Raw genomic sequence first — 12144 nt, 5'->3', positions numbered from 1 at the left:
CCAGCGCTCCAGCCGCTCGCCCCCCACTCGCCGTGCCCCCCGGCAACCACCGCCGATCGGGTCCCGGTGCCTTTCGGAGTCATTCCAGGAGCATTTTTTTCCCCGAAGTGCCTGAACGCCCTGAGGAATCCCAGGAGCGCGCCCAGCAATATGGTTATTACCGGATGATATTTGGGAAGAAAGTGCTAATGGGCAATCTGGTGTTTATTTTGAAACTGCTAACAATGATTTTTCTCCGGTAAAAAGGCAGTGTCTGGGCGCACGGCTGAGTGGGTTTTGAGCATGGGCTTTAACAGATGGTGCGGAGCTAGAGGTGCGGGCTGGGGGACCGCCTCGCCGGGCTCGGAGCAGCCTGCCCGCATCCCTGCCCGCATCCCTGCCTGCATCCCTGCCTGCCTGCCCGCCACCCTGCCTGCGCTCGGCGGCCCCGCGGCCGAGGCGGCCCCCTGCGAACTCCCCCGGTGTTAATTACCTGAGGGGGGTGGGGGTCGTGTGATGGTGATGATGATGAGGAGGAGGATGATGAGGAGGAGGAGGATGAGCCTCACCCCCAGCGCGGCTCCCTCCGGGCGATGCCGCTCGGGCAGCCCCGGGGACCGGCGGCGGCGGGAGCCGCGGCCGCGCAGCCCCGCGTAGCAGCGGGGCTGAGCGGGGCGGGGGGGTCCCCGCCGGCAGGTATTGTTTTGCCAGGAGAAGGGTCCAAGGTGACAGCGCAGCCACAACCAGCCGCCTGCGGCCGCCGGTGTTTGCTGTCGCCGTACAACTTCTGGCGATTGTTACTTTCCCTCTGATGAAGCCACGTATTTGTAAGTGATTTATTTTTTATTTTGCAGCACAAACAGAAATCCATAAACTGTCGGTTCAGCGCCATTGACTCTTTGATCAGTTACTGGGCTATTTTTTTTTTTTTCCTCTCTCCCGTCAGCGAGGAGAGATTAAAAGCTTTTATTTTTCAGCACTTTTTCCTGCTGCAAAGGTACGGAGCCTGAATGAACAATAAAAGTGTACTTAAACCGTACCCTCTCTGCTCCTTTCTGCATCGGTAACGAAACTTGGAGCTGCCCCTGTAAGCCTCTTAATTAGGCTACTACAGCGGTTTCCGAAAACATTTAGCTGCTCTATACAAAGGAAATAAACCCACATTGTCAACTCGAGAGCGCTCCGGAGTTTAAAAGGGCTCCTCTGTAACCTATGGAAATAATTATTGAAGGGTACAACGCCTCCGTCTTTGTCAGAGTAATTGTCCTCCGCCTGCCAGCTCTGCTCCGGGAGGACACCGGGAGACCGCTCCGGTTTGCTGCCGGGGGCGTTTACACCCAACCCGGCTTGGGCGAGGGAAGCAGAAAGTTGCTGCGCGGTGGGAGCGCGGTGGCCGGGGGAAGGGTCTCGCCCGGGGGTGGCAAAGTTTGCCCCCCCCCCGCTCCAAAAAAAAAAAAAAAAAGAAAAAAAAAGAAAAAAGAAAGAAGGAAAAAAAAAAAAGCCTACGTGTGGGCAGGCTGGGCTCGGCCGGGGGTGTTAAAAAGCGGCAGATTGGCGGCATGGTTTTAATTTCCATCCCTGGTATCTGATTTCCAGAACGCTGGGAATTATTCTCCATTCTCACCTTCCTCCCCTCCCCCTCAAAAAAAAAAAAAAAAATTAAAAAAAAAATTAAATGGTGAAATGCCTCTCCGGAAAAAAATATAAAAAATAATAATAATAATTTTAAAAAAAAAGTTAAATCCGAAGCGAGTAAGTAGCTTTCTGTCTTTAATTGCTGTGCTGCAGTGCTGATAACACGTAGTTATCATCGGGAAAGTTGACCGAGACAGGTTAAATAATTTAATAAGGAACTGCTTGTAATTATGTTATTTACAAGGTCTGACAGAGGTTTGAGGAAGAACCAGAAGCTGATCTCAGGGAAACGGACGGGTTTGGGTGACCCCTGGAGCACAGAGTTTGAATTATGGAGATGGGGGGCTGAGAGGTGAATATGGACTAGAGGAGAACAAGCTGACTTTTCACCTCGGCACATTTAACTTTTAAATCCAAATAAGCGCCGCGCGTTCCTGGGTGCCCGCGTTATAAAAGAACAGGACTCATCCCGGCCGTTTCGGGGTGACGGAGGAAAAAGGCTGCCCTTCTCTCACCGCCACAAAAGTTACAAAAGGCGGGGGGAAGAGTGCATTTAGAAAAGAAATCTGGGCAACTTGAGGTTTGGGGTGGGTTTGGGGCTTCCCCCCCACCCCCCTCCCTTGCTAAATGAATTACACCAAACATCTGCTCACATGACGTTGTACTTCGTGCCACACGCACCAGTTCGTGATGCCAACGCTCCCCCGAAACAGCAACAACAGCCCCTTTTTTTTTCGCTTTTCAGAATTGCCCTCCAGTAACAGGTATCTGCCTCGCCGGCCCGGGTCACTTAAGCGGGTGCGGAGGTGCCGCGGTGATGCCCCAGCGAGGGCAAACCCCAAACTTGGTCCCTGGCGCGTTAAGAGAAGCGGAAACTTTCTCACCTGTTTGGTCATGGAGTCGATGAGACGAACGTACAGGTCCTGCTCCGTCCGCACTCCTGGGGGGGCAAAGGAGGGACAAATTCAGCCTTGCGGTGGCCCACGGCCCCGGTCCCACCGCCGGAGCGTAAGGCCGCGCAAGCCACCGCGGGGGACAGCGGGTTTTTAAAAAGAAAAGAAATTAAAAAAAAAAAAAAAAATTAAAAGAGGAAAAAAAGAAAAGGGCGAAAAGGCCAGGAAGCCCCGAGTGACGGAGCTCTCGCCCACCTCCGGCCCTGGCGCTCGGGGGCCGAGCCCCGGAGAACACCCCCACCACCACCACCCCCGGCCCGACCCGCTGCCCGGCTCCGCGGCCGCAGGGACCCAGGCGGGAGCGGCGGGGTTTTGGGAGCGCCCCCCTCCGCGTCCCCCGGCTGTGGGGACCCCGCTCCGCCCGGCCCGGGCTCCGCTCTGCTTGCGCCCTGCGCTCCGCCCGACCCAGGAATCACCAGGAATCCACCAAACTGGGGGGGGGGAAAAAAAAAAAAAAAAAATAAAAAGGAAAAGAAAAAAGTCCCTGGAAAGTGATGTTCTGCCGGAGCAGCCATCGATCCCCTTTTTTACTTTCCACTTCAAGACCGACCGGTTAATCATGTGAAGTACCATTGACTTATCGATCGTTTATGTTTTGTTTTCCTTATATGCCAAGGAAAGAGCCGTGTTTACACGCGTGTAATTTTAATCTCGAAATCTTTCTATCCTTTTCCGAGAGGCCTTGAAAAAGAAAGTGAGACTTTTCTGCGGCGCACGGTTGTGCAAGAATGAGGTAACGACAACTTACCGTTGCTATACAATAACTGAAGTTTATAATGAATCCCATTGTTAGTTTTTTCATTGTTTGGCTCCTGCAAGCAACGATAAATAATTACATTTAGCATGAAAAATATCTCCCTCCTCCTGACGCGCATTTTTTTGCTCGTCCCTGCAGCCGTTCGGCATTAACAGTTCGCAGAAATTCGGCCCACGGTCACTTTTGTGGAGCGCTGATGATGTCATTATCTCGGCGCAAATCTGTCATGTTTAGCCGTTTTACCCGGCGTTTAAAACAAGCCGGGGACGCGGCGCTAAGTTTTTAAACGCGGGATTTATGCGGAGCGGCCGCGGTAACGGGGGAACCCGCACGTGGTCCGGGCGCCTCTGGAGTCCCGTTAGTTGAAAATTATCTTTGATCAATTAAATCGCACTCGAACGGATTTTTTTTTTTTAAAAAAAAAAAAAAAATTAAAAAAAAAAAGGGAACAGGCAGACTTACTTTCTCTTTCTCCACAAAGTCCACAAAAGCCGTTCTCTCAATCTCCACCGGCTGCCCCTGCCTGTCGTACAGAGCTAAGACGAAGTGGAAAAAATTGGATTTTCTGAGATTGGAAGGCGGCTGTTTCTCGAAATGTGCCCGAGCCAGCCCCACGCCGCTGCGGGAGAAAACAAGACAAGGCGTGGGTGAGAGCGGCGCGGAGGAGCGCGGCGGGGAAAGGGGCGCGCAAGGCACCGCGGCCGCGGGAGGGATGCGGGGAGCGCGGAGCGGCGCGGAGCGGGGAGGCTGTAAGTGATACGGGGCGGGCGGGGGGGGGTGGTGTAGGGGGGGGATTTACGGCCGGGATGAGAAATACAGGAGGAGAAAACCGCCGGGAGAGGAGGATTTGGCAGACGTACCTTTGGGCGGCCGTGTTAGCATCCACTACCCCCGCGGTGTGCATCCAGGAGCGGACGGGGTTCATCCCACTGCCCAGCGGCTCTTCTTTCATGGTCGTCCCACCTCGTGGTATATTTTCCTGAATCCCAAACATTAAAACAAATTTGGGCAAAACCAGCTCCTAACCAAAAGGGGTTAAAATGGAGGGAAATGTCAGCTACGGGGTGGGTTGGTTGTTGCTTGATTTTCTCTCTCTCTCTCTCCTTGGCGGCTGGAATATAAGAGATGACTTTACTCCCTGTGATCAGTAGGAGAAAAGCCCAGTTCAAGTCTTGCTTCCTTCTTCAATCTGTCCTGTATTGGCACGACATAAACAATTTACTGAGTACTTCTGTGCAGCGAGTTGGACGGCGTTCCAGTTTGGTGGTTTAAAAAAAAAAAAAAAAAAAAAAAAAGGAAAAAAAAAAAAAAGAAAGAAAAAGTGTAACTGCAGCCGGCGACACTGCGAGGTTGCTTTTTTTTGGGGGGGGGGAGGGGGGGAAAGGGGGGGTAAAAGAATAAATATTTTTGTTGTTGTTTGCAGCCGCGCTCAACGTGGTGTCATCCTAGTAAAAACCGCCTCGGAAAAAAAAAAAAAAATAAAAGCTTCAGGACACTGCTGAATCGACCACTTTCTGGCAAGGCTCTCCTGCTCCAAAAGACAAATAAACGGGGGGGAAAAAAAAAAAAAAAAAAAAAAAAGGAAAAAAAAAAAAAAAGGAGGAAGGGAGGAAAAAAAAAAAAAAAAAAGAAGGGAAAAAAAAATCCTGATTACCGCGGAGGTGTTCCCGGGCACCCGGGAGAAACGGGGCGCGGGCCCGTGGCGTCTCACGGAATGGACGGAGACGCGCAGAGCCCGGCCCTCCCTCCCCGAGGAGCGCGCCCTTCCCCGGGAGCCGGGCCCCCGCCACCGCGGGAGAGGTGGCGTCATCGATGACGTGAGCGACGGGCGGGATTAGGGCCATATATGGAGCGGGGGGTTCAAGCGCTTAGAGATGCGCTCCTGCCCGGACCCGGACCCCCCCCCCCCCCCCCTTCCCCACCGCCGGAGGCAGTGGGGAAGGGGGGCAGGGGGGTGTCCGGGCAGAAGCTCAGCGACGGTCGCAAATCTCATCCCCCCCCTTCTTGGGCCGCAGGACGGGGAGCTGGGACCCGCGTGGGGAGGGTTTTAGGGGGCAGCACCCCGTTGTTTTCACCTTATCGACGACCCCCCCACACCCCAAATATATTTATTTCTCTGGATATAGATCTCTCCGCCTGGAGTGATGGGCTTTTTCCGCCCAGGGTGGGTTAGGACTTCTCTTTTTTTTTTTTATCATTTTCCTTCTTTTTTTTCTTTTTTTCTTTTTTTCTTTTTTTTTTTCTTTTTACCGAATGGCCAAGGTGGGTGCGTGGCTATTTGGCTGAACCGCGGCAAACCCAAGCGCGGTTGGTGTTATCAGGAGACCCCCCGCTCCTTTCTCCAAGGGGTGAAGTGTGAGGGGGGAAATAAAGTAATAATAATAATAATAATAATAATAATAATAAAAAAAGCCGTGTTAGAAAGCAATCTATTTTGCTGGTGTTGGGGGTTAATGACTATTGCCAAAGATAAGTGAATTATCAAAGCTGTTGCTCTACCCGATCTCAAAATCCATTACATTGCTGGCCGTCTAATTAAATACGTAAGTATAATAAAATCATATTTTATGACTATTTGAGGGTAATGAGATTAGTCTTTAGAAGCGATCGCCACATATTAAAGATGCCACTGTCTATAGAATGTTAATAACCTTAAATCAAAGTGTATGGAAACTATTCATGATAAATTAAAAGAAAATTCCTCTATTCATAATCAGCCTGGAGCTTTCGGAGGTACAGTAAGAGCAGATCACAAAACCAAACACTTTTTTTTTTTTTTTTTATCGCGGAGGGACGAGCAAACCAAAGTTCCCAAACAACGCGGCGCTAGGGCTGGAGGTGGCATTTGGTGGCACCGACACATTTAGGGACCTCAGGCGGGCGCCGGGGGCCGGGGACTGTCGCTCCCCCCCCCAGCTCGCCAGAATCTGCCCGCCTCAAAATAAGGTAAAAATGCCCAACAACGCTATAATTGTAAACGTGTTTCCTAACCCGCCCGGCACAATGCCGAAGTTGGTTCTCCCCTCTGCTAACGAAAGCATAATGCTTAAAATCATTTACAGTATCTTTAATTCAGATTACACGCGCCAAGGCGATTTAAATCTGATTACCAAATTAGAAGGTTTTAAAACAAATCCTTTTAAATCTGATACTGTTGACTAAGGAGGGGAAAAAAAAAAAAAAAAAAAAGTTCCATAAGCCCATCACATAAGGTAACGATCCTGCCCCAGAAAGAAAGGGAGTTTTAAACCTTTTTGACAACAAATGCAGCTGCCCCACTATTTTGGACGATATTAAGCGAAAATGAATGCAAATCTGTGTTCAGAAGCCATCTGGCCAGAAATGGGGGAATCAGCTGCTCTTCACAACAGGCTCTGAGGCTGAATCTATTTCAGCTCATTTTCTAGATCATCTGGTCCTGCACCCAAAGCGTGGAAAATACGGTCTTTATCATTCACCAACTTTATCTTTTTTTTTTTTTTTCTTTCTCTCTCTCTTTCTCTTTTTTTTTTTTTTTTTTTTTTTTTTTTTTTTTTTTTTTTTTTTTTTTTTTGTCGCTCCGCGGCCGCCTGCGAGCTGCCGCCAGCCGGGAGCCCGCCCGGGGTGTTCCCCGGGATGTTCCCCGGGATGATGCTCCCCGGGATGCTCCCCGGGATGCTCCCCGGCCGCCATCCCGCGGGGCGCACCCCCCGCGCTCCCCCATCCCCACGCCACACAAGTTCTCCCCGGTCCCGGGAGCGGACACCGGCCCGGCGGCGGCACCAGCGGCCCGGGGCCACCCCCCTATACACACCCCCCTACCCCCGGCCCGGGGGGGTACCGGTGCCGGGGCGGGGGGGGAGGCTGCCCGCCACCGCGGCACCTTGCGCGGCAGCGCCAGCGGGGGAGCGGGCTCCGGGCGGGCAGGGGGTGTTGCGGGGCGGCCCGAGCGCTCCCGGCTCCGCATCCCTCCTCCTCCTCCATCCTCCCTCCCTCCTCCTCCTCCTCCTCCTCCGGCGCGGCGCGCCAAGTCTCCCTTTTGTGTGAATTTACGGGGTGAGGCTCCAGTGATCCCCCCGCAAATTTGCATTTAAATAGCGACATCAAGCGATGCGCGTGCCACACACCAGTGGGCTCCCAGATGTCACGGCCGAGCCGCTCAGATGGCCGCAGCCCAGCTGTCCCCACCCCCCCCTCCCCACCCCCCCCCCCAACCCCAACCCCACCGCCACCGCCACCATCCCCCGGCCCAGCCCCGGTCCGCCGCCCCCCGCGCCCGGGGCACCCCGCCGGGAGGGGAGGGAGAGGGAGAGGGAGAGGGAGAGGGAGAGGGAGAGGGAGAGGGAGAGGGAGAGGGAGAGGGAGAGGGAGAGGGAGAGGGAGAGGGAGAGGGAGAGGGAGAGGGAGAGGGAGAGGGAGAGGGAGAGGGAGAGGGAGAGGGAGAGGGAGAGGGAGAGGGAGAGGGAGAGGGAGAGGGAGAGGGAGAGGGAGAGGGAGAGGGAGAGGGAGAGGGAGAGGAGAGGAGAGGAGAGGAGAGGAGAGGAGAGGAGAGGAGAGGAGAGGAGAGGAGAGGAGAGGAGAGGAGAGGAGAGGAGAGGAGAGGAGAGGAGAGGAGAGGAGAGGGAGCTCGGCGGTCGCGATAAATCACGCCTCGGAGTCCGTCCTCCTTCCCCCTCTCCTCTCGCCCCGCACCGCGTAATAACACATAATCACACGCTGGACGTGGATCGCGCAGATTAAAATTGATAGCCTCATTTCCACCGCCGTTATAGGATTCTCCTAAACTTTATTATTTTATTTTTTTTTTCCTCGGGACAATCCCCTCGGGACTATTATCTTAATCATTTCGCTTCTTTTCTTTTCCCGTTTCCCGTTTTAAATCACCCAAGTTGGAGCCCATCTTTACTTTCCTGTGAATTCGGCCGCGAACCCTCGTGGGGCCGGCGGACCACCACCCCACACCCTCCACACCCCCCCCTCCCCCGCCCCTCTCCGCGCCCCGCGGAGCGGCTTCCCACCGCAGAAACTTTCCCAGCGGCGGAAAGTTCCGCCGGGAGAGGGGAGCGGCGGCCCCGGCCCTGCTCTCCGCGGGCTCCGCGCTGCCTTGCGGGGCTCGGCCGGGCCCCGCGCAATCTCGCCGAGGTGCGTAATTCAGTTTTATTGTTCGAAGGCGCCTTCCGTGCTAACGCGCGGGGTTACGGGCGGGGTAATTTATGCCCGGTATAACCGAAACAAATCTCCGCCAACTCCCGCTTCCTGCGCGGCAGAGGAGGGAAAAATTTATATTTTCGGGTATTTTCAGTAGAGCGGCGGATGCCCAGGTACCGCGGCAAAGCTGGCGGGGCGGGGGCCGCCCGCCGGCGGGTACTTCGGGGGCGTAAATTCACGGGGAGAGGTAATTAGCGCGGGGGGCGCAGCGCCGAGGGGGGGGGCCGGCCCGGCTTTTGCGCGGGGCGCCGCGCAACCTGCGCCCCACGGCGGCCCGGCGGCCGTGCAGGAGGCCGAGCCCCCCGGGGCCCGGGAGCGGAGCGAGGTGCGGGTTTCGGAACACTCCGACCCCCCTCCTCCGCTCGCCAAGGCCCCGCAAAGGGCAAAGTTTGCGGGAGGGTCGCCCCCGCGCAGCGGTTTTGGACCCGCGGGATGCGGCGGCTCCGCTCTCCGGCCTCACCGGCCGCTCGGGGCTTATCTCCCGGCCTCGGGCCGGTTTCGGCGCTTGACTCCGAATTCCTGAGCATCCCGGGTGGGAACCGAGCGGGGACCGCGGTGCGGGGGGACCGACACCCCCCGCACCTGCCGCCTGCCCCGAAGAGCGCAGCCGGGGATGCGCGGGGAGAGGCAGTCGGTGGGGAGGGCGGGCTCAGCCGCTCCGCGCAGGCCACCGCGGGGGGCAGGCAGCCGGCTCCGCGGGGGCGGTGCAGGGCGCGGGGCGGGGGGGGGGGGGGGGGGGGAAGGGACGGGAGTGTCCCTACCCCTGTTCGAGCCCTTCGGGCAGCGCCGTCGGGGCAGGGCCGCCCCGCAGCCCCTCTGCGGGCCGTACGCGCCCCCTCCAGCGCCTTTGCGCGCCCCTGCGCGCTCCGCGGCCAGGCTGCGCGGCGAGGCGGTGCAGCCGGCTCGGAGAAAAGAAACTCCTGGTCGGTGCAGGGGTGTTTTTACTCAAACCGACGCTTGGCCCCGCGCTCCTCCAGGCACGCTTTCGCGGTCCGGCGCCCCAATATTGCTAAATCAAGAATTAGGGTGGGGGTTTTTGTTTTTGTTTTTTAAAAAAAGGAAAATAAAGGCTTAAACTTTCTCCGTGCCCGAATGCCAGCCCTGGCAGCCGTGCGTCCGAGCAGAGCCTTTCCTCGGAAAGGAAAACTCCCCGCGGCTGCAGCCGGGGTCCCGGCTGCCCGACGGCGCGGCCCTCCCCGACGGGGCGGCGGGGGGCGGCCTGGGGGGATGCTGCGGGGCCGCCGCCACCCCCCGCCGTTTCCCTGCTCCCCGGGGCCGCGGGAGTGGGTTTGGGGGGCCGCGGGTCCCCGCCAGCGCGGAGCCTCGCAGCCAGCAGGCGGAGGGGAAGCCGCCCCCGCAGTGGGGCGCGGAACGGGGCGCGGGCGCGCAGCCGGGGCCGCGGGGAATTGGCGGCCGGACAGGTCCTGTCGTGCGGCGAGAACAATATAAACCGACTCCAACTGAACAAACAAGGATCGATCAGATAATTTTAGATATTATAATTGGCTTTAATTAAACACACTTCGTTCTAATTAACTCTGAAATTTTAGCATGCTTTGGGACGTTGGTGTCTGATTTGATATTGTCAGTCCAGATGTCCTAATAAAATTCAATCCTCCACTCAAGACTTCAATATTCACTAAGAACAAAATGCAAATTAAATGTAAAACCTAAAGTATCGCCAAAGGTATAATCAAGAAAGGTGTCTCAAAACTTCTCACTTTTTATTACGCAGTAGTTAGAAAATGCAGATTACATCCTAACAAGACCTCTGCTGAATAATATAAACCTTAACTCTTTCATGGTCAGGGCTCTCTCTCCCCTGAAGGGGTCCGCCGACATCCTATGCCAGCACACGGGCAAATATTCGGGCGACGGGGAACGGGCGCTCGCCCGGGCGGGGAGAAGCCGGCGGGAGCCCCGCGGAACGGGCAGCTCTGCACCGCCGCACCGGCGGAGCCCAAACTTGCCGCTTGAACGAGTCCTTCCCTCCCCAAGGCGGACAGCGGTCGGTGCCCCACATCGGCACCGGGATGCTCCTCCAGTCGCGGTGCGGGCAAACCCCGGGAGCGGCGCCGGTAACCGGCGGCACCGCGCACTGCGCTGCTCCGCCCGGGCTGCCCTGGGGCGGATGGGGACCCCCGAAACACCCCGGGGGAAAGTCGCCGTCCTCTGGCCCCAGAGCCCGCCGTCGCCTCAGCGTTTCCCTGCGAAGCAGCAGCGGGTTTTTGAACGCACCGAAGCCGTGAGTGCTGGTCGGGGCCGTGCGGGGCTGGAACACCCCCCACCACCACCACCCCGGGCAGGCGGGTTTGGGCAGAGCCCCGGGGTGCTGCACCGGGGGAGCCCCCCCCGAGCTGCGGCTCCGCCTCACCCCACCACCTCGCTCTGTTCGCAGCGCTCGGGAAGGAAAAAAAAAAAGAAAAAAAAAGAAAAAAAAGAAAAAGAAGAACAAGAAAAAAACGCCAGGCTATTCCCACATTAAACATTTGTATGTTTTCCATGCTAATGGAGTCACTTAAAGCTGTTGCTAATTTAACTTTTTAAAAAGGCCACAGCGCGGTGATTTGCATTTTCTTTAGGATATTGAAATGAAGGGAAAAGCGCTGGGCGGCGAGGCTGCCCCGAGCGTAGCTGGGGGCCATGCGGGAGGGAAAACCGGGCAAGAAAAGAAGAAAGAAGGAAAGTGGCGGCTCTTCTGGTCTGGTCATGAGCGATTTGTCCCGCGGAAATCTACGCCGCAAAGCCAAACGGGTCGGGGGGCCCCGCCGCTGGCCGCAGCACACACACCCCCCCCCGCCCCCAGCCCCCCGGCTCCGCGCTTCCCCGCTCAAACTTGCGCCGCCGCTTTCAGCGGAGCGGCTAAGCGGGGAGGAGCGGAAATCCCGCAGCCGGCGGGCGGTTGGGGCTCTCCCCCCTGCCCCGCGCATCTCGGGGTTTGGAATTTCCAAATGAAATCGCAAAGAAACGCGGCCCGGGGTTTGGGTAAACAACAAGTGCTGAGCTCGGCAGTTCTCTCCCGCCGGCTTCTCGGCCGCGGCTCTAAGCGTGGGGACGGTGTGCCATCTACAGGACACTGCGCGGGCGGCCGCGCACCGCGCCCGCCGGCCCCCGCCGCCGGCAGGAGCTTTCCTCCTCCTCCTCCCCCCCCCCCCCCCTCCCCACCACCTCCCCCCCCCCCCCCTGCCATTTTGGTTATGAAGCATCGATTATTTGTTATTTGAACTTTTTAAACATCGCGTCGGAAACTTTGCGGGTGAGGAAGGCGACGGCGCTGCCTGCGATTTTTAGATGGAAAAGATATGAAATGTAAAGATAATGCGGTTTGATTTGTTAGTCTAACTCCGCGATTTGAGAGTTGATGTCCCCAAAGACCAGGCTAGCTTTTTCCCTTTATTTATTTTTATTAAAACATCAATCTACTCTGGAGCTGGGTGAACTCAGTTTCACCTAGAGAACATAAAATTCTCCATACCGAGGAAATAAGCACCTTTCATAAATCAACAGTATTCCTGACAGATCGATCAATTTTTGGTTGTTAATCCGAAAGGAGGAGTTTTAATTGCTTCCTGCCTTTTAGCCCGGGCACCTCGGCGCGGCGGCTCCGGCAGCGCCCGGTTCTGCCCTTTTTGT

At 56.3% G+C, this 12144-nt stretch overlaps 1 protein-coding gene across 12 annotated transcripts in view; it reads right to left on the bottom strand.

Annotated features, from left to right (window-relative positions):
• The window catches only part of EBF3 (EBF transcription factor 3), a 119542-nt gene extending 115224 nt beyond the window's left edge, over positions 1-4318 (bottom strand). For all 12 annotated transcript variants that reach the window (XM_086467160.1, XM_086467162.1, XM_086467163.1 and 9 more), the window contains exons 1-4: positions 4185-4318; positions 3787-3943; positions 3316-3379; positions 2499-2554 (exon numbers count right to left, since the gene is read on the bottom strand). In XM_086467160.1, coding sequence (XP_086323286.1) covers positions 2499-2554; positions 3316-3379; positions 3787-3943; positions 4185-4318 — 411 coding nt within the window. The remainder of the gene's footprint in view (positions 1-2498; positions 2555-3315; positions 3380-3786; positions 3944-4184) is intronic.
• Positions 4319-12144: the final 7826 nt, after the last annotated feature.

Source organism: Leptosomus discolor, chromosome 6, assembly GCF_034619465.1.
Source record: "Leptosomus discolor isolate bLepDis1 chromosome 6, bLepDis1.hap2, whole genome shotgun sequence".
NCBI lineage: Eukaryota > Metazoa > Chordata > Aves > Leptosomiformes > Leptosomidae > Leptosomus > Leptosomus discolor.
Note: the sequence above shows the minus strand (reverse complement) of the source record. Positions and strands in the feature narration are given on the sequence as shown.